Source organism: Gossypium hirsutum, chromosome D01 (genome assembly GCF_007990345.1).
Source record: "Gossypium hirsutum isolate 1008001.06 chromosome D01, Gossypium_hirsutum_v2.1, whole genome shotgun sequence".
In the NCBI taxonomy this organism is placed as follows: Eukaryota; Viridiplantae; Streptophyta; class Magnoliopsida; order Malvales; family Malvaceae; genus Gossypium; species Gossypium hirsutum.
The window spans coordinates 4,361,694-4,373,015 of record NC_053437.1 but is presented as its reverse complement, the minus strand read 5'-3'; the positions used below and the strand labels follow the sequence as shown (position 1 = coordinate 4,373,015).

The following is an 11,322-nucleotide window of genomic DNA, read 5'->3' as shown; positions in this document are numbered from 1 at the left end:
TGAAAAGAAAATATATACTCTTATTTCAGTCAAAGGACTGGTATACTGAGTAATATAATGTAGTTGCACAAAGGACAATTGAGAGACTCAAATACATAAATAATTCACTCATCTGAGTAATAAGAGATAGATGGAATTTCCTCCATCATAGACCAGTAGGTGACTGTTGAAAGTCATAACATTCAACTAATGTAATGCCAAATAATACACCTGTCAGCCTGCAGATGACAATTTGTAAAGCACCTATAGATTGTTTCTTCAAGAATGGACGTACAGACTAGGATACTGCTTGGTGCAGCTACTAACAATGAATGGTTTAAATCTAATAGTAACACCTTAAGAGTTATCTAGTGGAAACTAATGAGGTGGAAGACAAGATTATAACAAATGAATTAAACTGAAAAGATATTCCAGGCAATAACTAAATGAAGAAAAAACATAGGATAATACCGAATTCTATTCCTGTAAACTGCTGCTCAAAAGGCTCAGGTTCTCTTGTTGGGTTCAAAGACATACTTAATCAGTGATTCCTTGATTGGTAGCAGATCGGGGAACTCGTTCTTCAACTTGGATGCGTCCATCTCATTATTGCTTCGAGGGGCAACTATAACCTTGGCTTGTTCTTCCAATGTGAAGTTCACCCACTGAAACTTTGGGTCAATGTAAGCCTTATACATCTCCAGGATCTCATTGTGGCTTACAACCCCAGGGTTTGTAAAGTTCCAGATACCGTTCAAGTTCCTTTTAGCCATCTCGATAGAAATAGGCAGAAGTTCATCCAAGATTGTCATGCTGTTGGGAATGTTGACCACCTTGTTGTAGCGTGCAATCTTGGTAATAAAGTTACGAGGGTTGTTTAGGTCAGATGAGATCGGCATTCGAACTCTGAGAGTGCAGACGTTGTCATATTCTTTCAACAGCTCTTCAACCTAAAGAAAAAATAATTAAGGATGTTTATGAGATCATAAGAAACAAACTTCCATACAAATTGAATCAGAATAAAGATATCGAACATAGTTACCATAGCCTTGGTTTTTGAATAGAAGGAACCAGTGAAATTGGGTTTGTCTTCCTCTTTATACCCAATGCCGGAGCCCTCAGGATGTCCTGCATCGTACTCGAATATACACCCTGTAGCAAAATTCATCATCAAAAGCCCATGTTCTCTGCAAACATCTGCTAAGGTCAAGGTTCCAGCCACATTGGTGCGAATTGTTTCTGTTTTGTGAGATTCACACCAATCAACATTGGGCCTACCAGTCACACCAGCAGCATTAAAAACATGGGTTGGCTTTATATTCTGAATATCTGCCATAAGGGATGAACGATCTTCCAAGCGTCCTCTTCCATATTCAAAGGGAATACCTTGTTTCTCACATAACTGACCAAGCAGACCTCCAATCCAGCCAGTCCTGCCATAGATCAAGAACTTCAAGGCTGGTTTTTGCGTGCTGCTACTAGTTTTGAAGGTTGGAACCACCATTCGGGTCTGATTAGGTCCACTTGCAAATGATGTACCTTTTCCCTCTTCAGAATCGAAGTGTCTCCCACCAGGCATCATCAGCATTCTAGGGTGAGGAAGCAATGCACCAGACACATCGCCCCACCATTCGGGATTCTGAGTGTACCATTCAATGGTCTTCTTCAGCCCCTCTTCCCATACAGTTTGCTCGGACCATCCCAAGTTCTTCAGCTTCTCATCATCAAGAAAATACCTCTGGTCATTGAATGGTCTGTTTTCAACAAACTTGATGCTGGTCTCTGGATCCATCGAGAAAAGCTTACAGATATCTTTGGCCACATCAATCACTCTCCTCTCCTTCTTTGTTCCAATATTATAAACATGGCCAACTTCACCCTTGTGAAGAATGACTTCAAATGCCTCGGCCACATCCTCACAGTATAAATAACTCCTCACATTAGAACCATCACCGTGAATTGGTAAAGTCTTTCCCCTCATTGCTAGGAGAATGAACTTTGGAATCAACTTTTCAGGGAACTGGTTGGGACCATAAACGTTGTTTCCACGGGTTGTTATCACAGGCAGCCCATATGACCTACCATACGCCATAACAAGCATTTCAGCACCAGCTTTTGTAGCAGAGTACGGGTTTGTTGGGAGAAGTTGGGAAGCCTCATGGTTTCCTACAACAGCATCCTCATCCGTCTCACCATAAACCTCATCAGTGCTGACATGGATGAACCTCCTGATTTGACCAGTGACTTTGCAAGCTTCAAGCAAGACATGAGTGCCATAGATATTGTTCTTGGTAAACTCAAAGCTGTTTCCAAACGAGTTATCAACATGAGTCTGGGCTGCAAAGTGCATTATTGTGTCGATAGACTCGGTAATAAGGAGGTAGTTAACAAGGTCAGCACTACCAATGTCACCTTTCACAAACTTAAAGTTCGGAGATGACTTGGAAGGAAGGAGGTTTTTCAGGTTCGAGCAGTAATCAAGCTTGTCAAGCACAACAATCTTGTAGTCTGGGTAGTTCCTTATGAGCCGGTTAGCGACATGTGACGCAATAAAACCAGCTGCCCCAGTTATGAGGATGTTCTTAGGGGTATAAGAAGACATAGTGAAACCAATTCTGCAAAAATAAGAAACACCACAACCTAATATCAGAACCCTGGCAAAAGTTATGAAAATCAGAACCAACTTGCATAAACAAATACACAAAAATGTAAACAAAGAATCAAGTACCAAACCTTATATAATCATGTAAAAATCCAAAAGAAAATAAAGACAAGCTGAGTTCAGCAAAATTCCATCTTTACAGAATATTCCACCAGATCTCATTCTATATAAATAAAATAAGGGAAGAAGAAACAGGCAACCTTAAAAACAGATCTGACGGCGAAATCAGTGGATCAGACCATCCAAATGCAATCAAAATCACGTTATTATTATTTTTCTATTATTTTTATAGCTTTGGTTCATCAAACTAAACTGGAAGAATAAACTACCAAGTCAATGCTTGTAATAGTAGCTAAACAAGCGAAAAAAGGAAATGATCCATAAATTTATAACTTTAGCAACAAGATCCACCTTATTTACTAGATCAAAGGTAAAAAAAAAATTCAGATCTTTTAAATCCCATTTCGTTCATATATTAGGAGAAAGAGAGATCCGGATCCAATTAAAAAGCAAAAAACTGTAGCCAAAGTAACGGCTAAAAGAGCAAAACAAAGACATGAAATTTCCTCACATTTTAGAACAGATCTAAGAAAATTAAGCATCACCCAGATCATAAAATGGATTGAATCAATCAAAAAACACTAAATTTCCCCCCAAAACACACGCATACACAGAATCATCGATCACATTTGATCTTCCATCAAATCACACTGAAAAAAAAACAAAAGAAAAATGAGAAGACTTTTTGACTTACAAGACGAAAGAAGAGAGAGCTCAATCAAAATCCAGATGGAGAAAGATAAACGACGAAATCTTAGAGCGAGATTTCAGAGGAGAAGAGAAAAGGCTTTGAAGGAGAGGGAAATTGCAGAGACTCCGCGTATTCGTATCACTATATATATACATCTAAATAACAGTTAAGGCGAGCCATGAAATAATCTAAAATTCCAAAAGTACCCTTATGGGGTAATATATTTAACTCGTGTCATGTTTCTTGCGTGTACAGTAAAGTATAAGGGTTAGTTGCGGAATGAAGAAAAGTAAAGATAGCCAACGCGGGGTTCATGGTGTTTAATTGTTGACTTAATTATAAATTATTTTTTGGGATTTTAAAAAAGTTTATAATTTCGTTTATTTTATAATTTAAATGAATTTGGACAGTCTTTTTTTTAATTTATTTTTTAATATTTTGAAATTTCTTTTTCCTTTTTTATGAAGACTGCTTTCCTTGATGTATTATTTATTTGGTAAATTAATTGCATGTACCAAATATTTTTTTAATTGCAATTCTTGACTAATCTGAAGAAGTTTTTCATTTTGTGTTGACTAATTAGGATTAATTTATTTCAAATAAATTATAGTCTTTATTAGTAAATTTATTCTTAAATTATACATTTTTTTTTCAAAAATAATATCTAAACTATCAATTTTGTTTCAATTTATCCAAAAATAGTATTAACAGATAAGAATGTGACACGTTCTTATTTAATGTCGTACAATTTTATATACATAGAGAAGTGCTAATTAAAACCCCCAAAAATGTTATATTTGTTATAAAATAATAATAATACAATGAACACGAGAATAATAGACGAGAACAGAAGGAATTTTTTTTGCATTTCACTTCTTTTCTATCATCATTACAAGTAGTATACTCCTATATATATATATATATACGGAGATTAGACTCCTTATTTTCTAATACATAAATAGGAAAAGAATTACAAGAATATGAAATATTGAACATCGACTTAATAGCATTCATAATAATATTGATACGTTTAGTTCACTACATAATTTATTAAGAATGTAATGATAATTTTTTGAAATTATTTATAAGATAAAATACAAAATTTATTAATTTAATACTTTTTAATGATATTTATTATTAATTTGATTTATTGATTTTAAATAAAAACAATCAGTATATTTTTCTTAAAATTAATAAATCAATAAATTTAGGTATACTACCTACGTGGTTACCAAATTTTTAGAGCACTTTCATTTTAATTATTCAGGTGTTAAATTTTTAACCCTTGTTAACTATACATGCCACATCATGTCTGTACTTCCATTTTGATTACCTAATTTTTAGGTTGTTTTCATTTTGGTCACCCAAAAAATTATCCTTTTTAAGTATTGATTGGAGTAAAAAAATAAGGATTAAAGTACAAAAAAATGGTAGAAACTAAAATAATACACAAAAATTGTCAGTTTGTACATTGTCAAAAATTCTAAATTTGGGTTTTGAAATATAAAATTATAAATATCAAGAGTTAAAATTATAGTAGCAAATCAGTTGATATTATCAATGGATAAAAAATTTCAACAAGTTATTTATTTTGATGTTTTGAATTTATTTTCAAAAATTATCGATAAAAGTCTTTAATAGTTGTCTACAAAACCCAAATTCTTTTGATTTTATGATTTTGATTCTTCCATGCTAAGCTAAAAGTAAATAAAAATATCCTTGCAATTAATTTTATCTTTCATTCCAAACAAAACTCAAACAAATTTCATCATTTCTTTACTCAAACGAAGAACAAACAATTAATTTAATTAATTACAACTATTTTTCCCTTTACTTTTAGCTTAGCATGGAATATTTAAGAGTATATAATTAAAAGAAATTTAAGTTTCGTAAACAATTATTAAATATGAGTTGATTTCATTAAGTATAATCTGAAAACATAAAATAAAAATTTAAAAGGATATTAAATTAATTAATTTTAATATTATAGTAACAAGTAAGTTGATATTAACAATGGATAAAAAAATTCAACAATTTATTCAATTTATTTTGATATTTTGAAATTTAAAATTTCAATATTAAAAAAAATAGAATTTTAGCAATGAGATAAACAATTACAAATTTTTTTAAATTACGTATTATTTTAGCTTCTATTACTTTTCCACTTTAATCCATAATTTTTTTACTTAATCAATACTTTAAAAAATATTTTTTGACTGATCAAAATGAAAGCAACCTAAAAGTTAAGTGACCAAAATGAAAGTGTAAATATGATGTGAGGTTTACAATTAACTGCCATTAGATATTTAATGCTTGGGTAATTAAAATGAAAGTGGCCTACAAGTTAGATGATCAAATTATAAAGATTTTATTTGGGGTAACCAAAATAAAAGCACCCTAAAAATTCAATGACCAACTAAAAAATTTACCCATAAATTTAAAATAAATTTATCGTCGAAGTGAGCTAACGGTTTTGGATGCAATTATTGAGAATTAAATGATAGCTGTCTTTGATTGAGAAATTTGTAGTGTTTGAAAGTAGTCTACATTTATGCCAATTTTAAGTATTAATTGTCTTTTATAGTTTTTATTAATTAAAATACTTTTTATTAAAAAACATTCTTCACATATTTCTTAGATCTCTTTGTCAACTGTGTCAAGAAAAGTTTTATTGAATATTTATTAATTAAAATTAAATTGTATATTTTTATAATAATAAAAATATAATTTTATCGTTTTAGTAGTTTATATTTTTATAAATTTTTAAAAATTAAATTATTTTTTATCATTTTTAAAGATTGAAGTACAATTTTATTATTTTTAATTTAAATTTTATAAATTATAAAAAATAGAAATAAAAACTTATTCATTTTAGGAACTCGTGCCTGCAGTGCACCACAGTTGATTTAAAAAGTATTAATTAAAAAAGAAATAAAAGTTTATTCAAATAAGACACGCTATGGAGACTCAGCACAGTAGCCAAACACTCATATTTAACCATTTTGTCACATTTATAAGAATCTAAATTCCAATTGGGTATCACGAATTGACACTTACAAAGTCACTTCTGCTGACTCCTTTTATTGAAAAATACATGTTATCCAACATTATTGGATATTATTATATTTTTAAAAGTTTTTATAATTATTTAAAACATTAACTATGATAATTTATAATTCTAAAAATAAATATAAATATGTTTTTAATTGATATTTAAAGAACTCTTTTGCAAATTTGAAAAACTCTTAATTTTTTTAAAAACCTATTTAATCTCCTTAAATGGAATTAATTGTGATGTACGTCATTCTTGTTAATTAAACAGCATAACATTAAATTATGATTGTAAATAAAATTTTATTAATTAAAGTGACTTCTCAAAAAATATATATATAATAAATGATATATCTCAATAATTGAGTTGGTGTACATGTTCACAAATTGATTGCTTGCAATACTTGTTTTAAATAATCCTCATCAGATAATTGAGCTAAAGCTCATACATTTTCTTTGGCGGTTTGGGTAAAGGGTTTCGATTTTTTTGTTGCGGTGATAGTTATCTGCAGTCGTGAAAATTGATCACCATAATTAGAAGATGTGCTTTCATGGCTTGATCAACAGAGATCAATGGTGGACGTAGTGATGGTTTTGAAGGAGAACCATTGCATTTAAAGTTTGGATTTGCCATTTGGCAATTTAGGACCATTTACGTGTGACATACGGTTCAGTTCTTCGAAATCAAAGTGCCGTCCGCCCGGTATCATCAGCATTCTCGGGTGAGGGAGCAATGCACCGGAGACATCACCCCACCAATTAGGATGTTTGGTGTACCAATCTATTGTCTTTTTCAGCCCCTCTTCCCATATGACTCGTTCGGACCATCCCAAGTTCTTTAGTTTCTGATCGTCGAGAAAATACCTTTGGTCATTGAATGGTCGATTCTCGACAAACTCAATACTTTTCTCTGGATCCATCAAGAATAGTTTGCATATATCTTTGGCTACATCGATCACTCTCCTTTCTTTCTTTGTCCCGATGTTATAAACATGTCCAACTTCTCCCCTATGAAGTATGACTTCAAAGGCCTCAGCCACATCCTCACAATACAAATAACTCCTCACATTCGAACCGTCCCCGTGAATTGGAAGAACCATTCCCCTCATCGCTAAGAGGATGAACTTCGGAATTAGTTTCTCAGGGAACTGGTTCGGGCCGTAAACGTTGTTTCCCCGAGTCGTTATCACTGGCAAGCCATATGATCTACCATATGCCATCACAAGCATTTCAGCACCGGCTTTTGTAGCGGAGTACGGGTTCGACGGGAGAAGTTGAGAAGCCTCATGGTTTCCCACAACAGCATCCTCATCTGTTTCCCCGTAAACCTCATCAGTACTCACATGGATGAACCTCCTGATTTGACCAGTGACTTTGCAAGCTTCAAGCAAGACATGAGTGCCATAGATATTGTTTTTAGTGAACTCAAAGCTATTCCCGAACGAGTTATCGACATGAGTTTGGGCCGCAAAATGCATTATCGTGTCGATAGACTCCGTAAAGAGGAGGTAATTAACAAGATCAGCACTACCAATGTCCCCTTCCACAAACTTAAAGTTCGGAGATGACTTAGATGGATGAAGGTTTTTTAAGTTCGAGCAGTAATCGAGCTTGTCGAGAGCGACAATCTTGTAACTCGGGTAGTTCCGAATGAGTCTGTTTGTAACATGAGATGCAATAAACCCAGCAGCCCCAGTAATCAGGATGTTCCTTGGCTTGTAAGTTGCCATACCAAAACCAATTCTACAAAAAATATATATACAATCTAAATTCAGAAAACTATGGCAAAATACCCTAAACATAGAATTTGCAAACATAAAACAAGCATGAAAAAAATCCAAAAATAACCAAACAATAAAAAAATCCAAAAATAACCAAACAATAGAGATATGTTGCGGAAAGGATCGATTCGAGAACTCCGATATGACTACAAGTAAATTGACCGGAACGAAAAATAAAGTGAACACAAGGATTTACGTGGTTCGGCTTTAATGCCTACGTCCACGGGCAGAGGCGAAAAGAAATTTCACTATAACAAGATGAAGATTACAAGTGTTTTACACTCAAGACACAACCCGAGAACCTCACAACTCTCAACCCCTATAGAAAACCCGAAAGCTAAAATCCTAGCTTTCAAAGAACAAGCTTTGCTCTCTCTTGGTTTGGGATGATTAATATGGCTAATGAACCTCTCTATTTATAAGAGAGTTCAAGGACATAATTGTCCAAAACTTTGGCAAAGATTTGTGGTTGAAAATGGACACCAACAACCATCCACTAATCCACTACCACCAACAACCCACTACCAACAACAACAATCCACTACCAATTTTAAGCCATTTCTTAACAAATCTCCACCTTGGCTTGAAATTTACCAAGCTGAACATCATAGTGAATTCCTCGAACTGGATCACCTCTTCCAAACGCCTCTCTGGCGCTAATCAATCCCGAATACCTATCAAGTCCAAGCAATGCTTGAACTTATATGCAGGGATCACCTTAGTTAACATATCTGCAGGATTCTTCTCGGTAGCAACCTTGCTGATAACAATGTCACCTTGCGTAACATGTTCCCGAACAAAATGATATCTGACATCAATGTGTTTGGTCCGTTCATGAAACATCTGATTTTTAGTCAGATGTATGGCACTCTGGCTATCGCAAAATACAACAGTGAAATCCTGTTGTAAACCCAAACTGCTTACTAGACCTTTCATCCACAATGCTTCTTTCACTGCTTCTGCTAACGCCATATATTCCGCCTCAGTCGTAGATAAGGCTACGGTAGACTGTAACACAGCTTTCCAACTAATGGCTCCTCCAGAATAAGTGAAAACATAACCCGTCAGAGATCTTCTTTTGTCCAGATCTCCAGCATAATCAGAGTCCACATAGCCCGTGACACTGCTAGTGCAGTCACTCTGATCATATACCAAGCATAAATCTGCAGAACCTCTCAAGTACCTGAGAATCCATTTCACGGCCTGCCAGTGTTCCTTGCCAGGACAACTCATGTATCTGCTGACCACACTAACTGCATGTGAAATGTCTGGACGAGTGCAAACCATTGCATACATCACGCTTCCAACTGCACTCGAGTATGGAATGTGAGACATTTGCTGCTTTTCTTCATCAGATTGTGGTGACAACTCTGCAGAGAGTTTGAAATGTGGTGCCAACGGAGTACTCACAGTTTTCGCTTTATCCATGCCGAAGCGTTGAAGAACCTTTTCAATGTAGTTCTTCTGCGACACACGAAGCTTGCCCGCCTTGCGATCTCTGTGAATATCCATGCCCAAAATTTTCTTGGCAGCACCCAGATCCTTCATCTCGAACTCACCACTCAACTGCGACTTTAACTTGTTGATTTCCGACATGTTTTTGGAAGCAATTAACATGTCATCAACATACAGCAACAAATAAATGTGCGAACCATCTGAGAGCTTCCGATGATAGACACAAGCATCATAGTCACATCTTGTGTAACCATGCTGAATCATGAAGCTATCAAACCGCTTGTACCACTGCCTTGGGGATTGTTTCAATCCATATAAAGACTTCTTTAATAGACAGACATGGTCTTCTTTACCAGGAACTGTAAAACCCTCTGGTTGACGCATGTAGATTGTTTCCTCGAGCTCACCATGCAAGAACGCCGTTTTTACGTCAAGCTGCTCAAGTTCTAGATCAGACTTGGCCACCATGACAAGTAATACACGAATGGAAGAATGCTTTACGACTGGGGAGAAAACTTCATTGTAGTCAATCCCCTCTTTCTGAGTGAAGCCTTTAGCAACCAATCGTGCCTTGAATCTAGTTGCTTCAACCCCTAGGATGCCTTCCTTTTTCTTGAAGACCCATTTGCAACCAACTATCTTCTGGTTACTTGGCGGCTTAACCAACTCCCAAGTATGGTTCTTGTGAAGAGATTCTATCTCCTCACTCATAGCAATTGCCCACTGTGCCGACTCATCACACGTGACAGCCTCATTATAACTGGAAGGTTCTATACCAATGGACTCCGCCACACTGAGCGCGAAAGACACCAGATTAGCGTAACGCGGATTTGGTTTGATTTGTCTCTTCGTTCTTCCAGTGGCAATGCTATATGGTTTTTCTTGAGGTGACTCATCTTCATCGGAATCTTGCACCTCAACTTGATCATCCTGGACTGAAGTACCTTCCGTAGGAATTGGAGCGTCCACCTGACACTCCACCTGCTTCTCAACACCGTGATCTCCCATTCTATCTGACTCCTCCTTTTCCCGGGAATTTGTGGTGGATCGAAGCATGGATGACTCATCAAAAGTCACATCTCTGCTGATGATGAACTTGGACGAAACCGGATCAGGACACCACAACCTGTATCCTTTCACCCCTTGGCCGTATCCAAGAAATATGCATTTCTTCGCCCTCGGTTTGAGTTTTCCCTCATTTACATGAGCATACGCAGGGCAGCCAAACACTCTTAAACCAGAGTAATCAGCAGGAGAACCAGACCATACTTCCTCAGGAGTCTTCAGCTCAATAGCTGTTGACGGAGATCTGTTAACCAAATAACAAGCAGTATTAACAGCTTCAGCCCAAAATTCTTCACCGAGCCCAGCATTTGATCGCATGCAACGAGCTCGCTCCAAGAGAGTTCTATTCATGCGTTCTGCAACTCCATTTTGTTGTGGTGTTCGACGAACAGTGCGGTGTCTCACTATTCCTTCATTTTTGCAGAACTCATTGAATTCACCTGAGCAAAACTCCAAGCCATTATCCGTCCGGAATCGCTTGATCTTCTTTCCTGTTTGATTTTCGATCAAAGCTTTAAATTGCTTGAAGTTGATGAGAACCTCATACTTGCTCTTCAGAAAATACACCCAAACCTTTC

At 35.4% G+C, this 11,322-nt stretch overlaps 2 protein-coding genes across 2 annotated transcripts; both read right to left on the bottom strand.

Moving 5' to 3' along the window:
- Positions 1-3,489, bottom strand: LOC107928094 (trifunctional UDP-glucose 4,6-dehydratase/UDP-4-keto-6-deoxy-D-glucose 3,5-epimerase/UDP-4-keto-L-rhamnose-reductase RHM1-like). Its single transcript, NM_001327281.1, has 3 exons — positions 3,396-3,489; positions 1,022-2,594; positions 1-929 (listed from the first exon to the last, which is right to left on the bottom strand). The coding sequence occupies exons 2-3, from the start codon at positions 2,579-2,581 to the stop codon at positions 486-488; spliced, it is 2,004 nt and encodes a 667-aa protein (NP_001314210.1). The 5' UTR covers positions 2,582-2,594; positions 3,396-3,489; the 3' UTR covers positions 1-485.
- A 3,269-nt stretch (positions 3,490-6,758) lies between these two features.
- LOC107928086 (trifunctional UDP-glucose 4,6-dehydratase/UDP-4-keto-6-deoxy-D-glucose 3,5-epimerase/UDP-4-keto-L-rhamnose-reductase RHM1) lies at positions 6,759-8,180 on the bottom strand. The gene has a single exon (XM_016859236.2). It carries the CDS (start codon positions 8,171-8,173, stop codon positions 7,058-7,060), a length of 1,116 nt encoding a protein of 371 aa, XP_016714725.1. The 5' UTR covers positions 8,174-8,180; the 3' UTR covers positions 6,759-7,057.
- Between the last annotated feature and the right edge of the window lie 3,142 nt (positions 8,181-11,322).

Coding starts and splice junctions, on each gene's coding strand:
- LOC107928094 (NM_001327281.1), bottom strand. CDS start 2,581: ATGTCTTCTTATACCCCTAAGAACATCCTCATAACTGGGGCAGCTGGT. Junction 930..1,021: donor ATTCAAAAACCAAGGCTATG/GTAACTATGTTC, acceptor TTTTTTCTTTAG/GTTGAAGAGCTGTTGAAAGA.
- LOC107928086 (XM_016859236.2), bottom strand. CDS start 8,173: ATGGCAACTTACAAGCCAAGGAACATCCTGATTACTGGGGCTGCTGGG.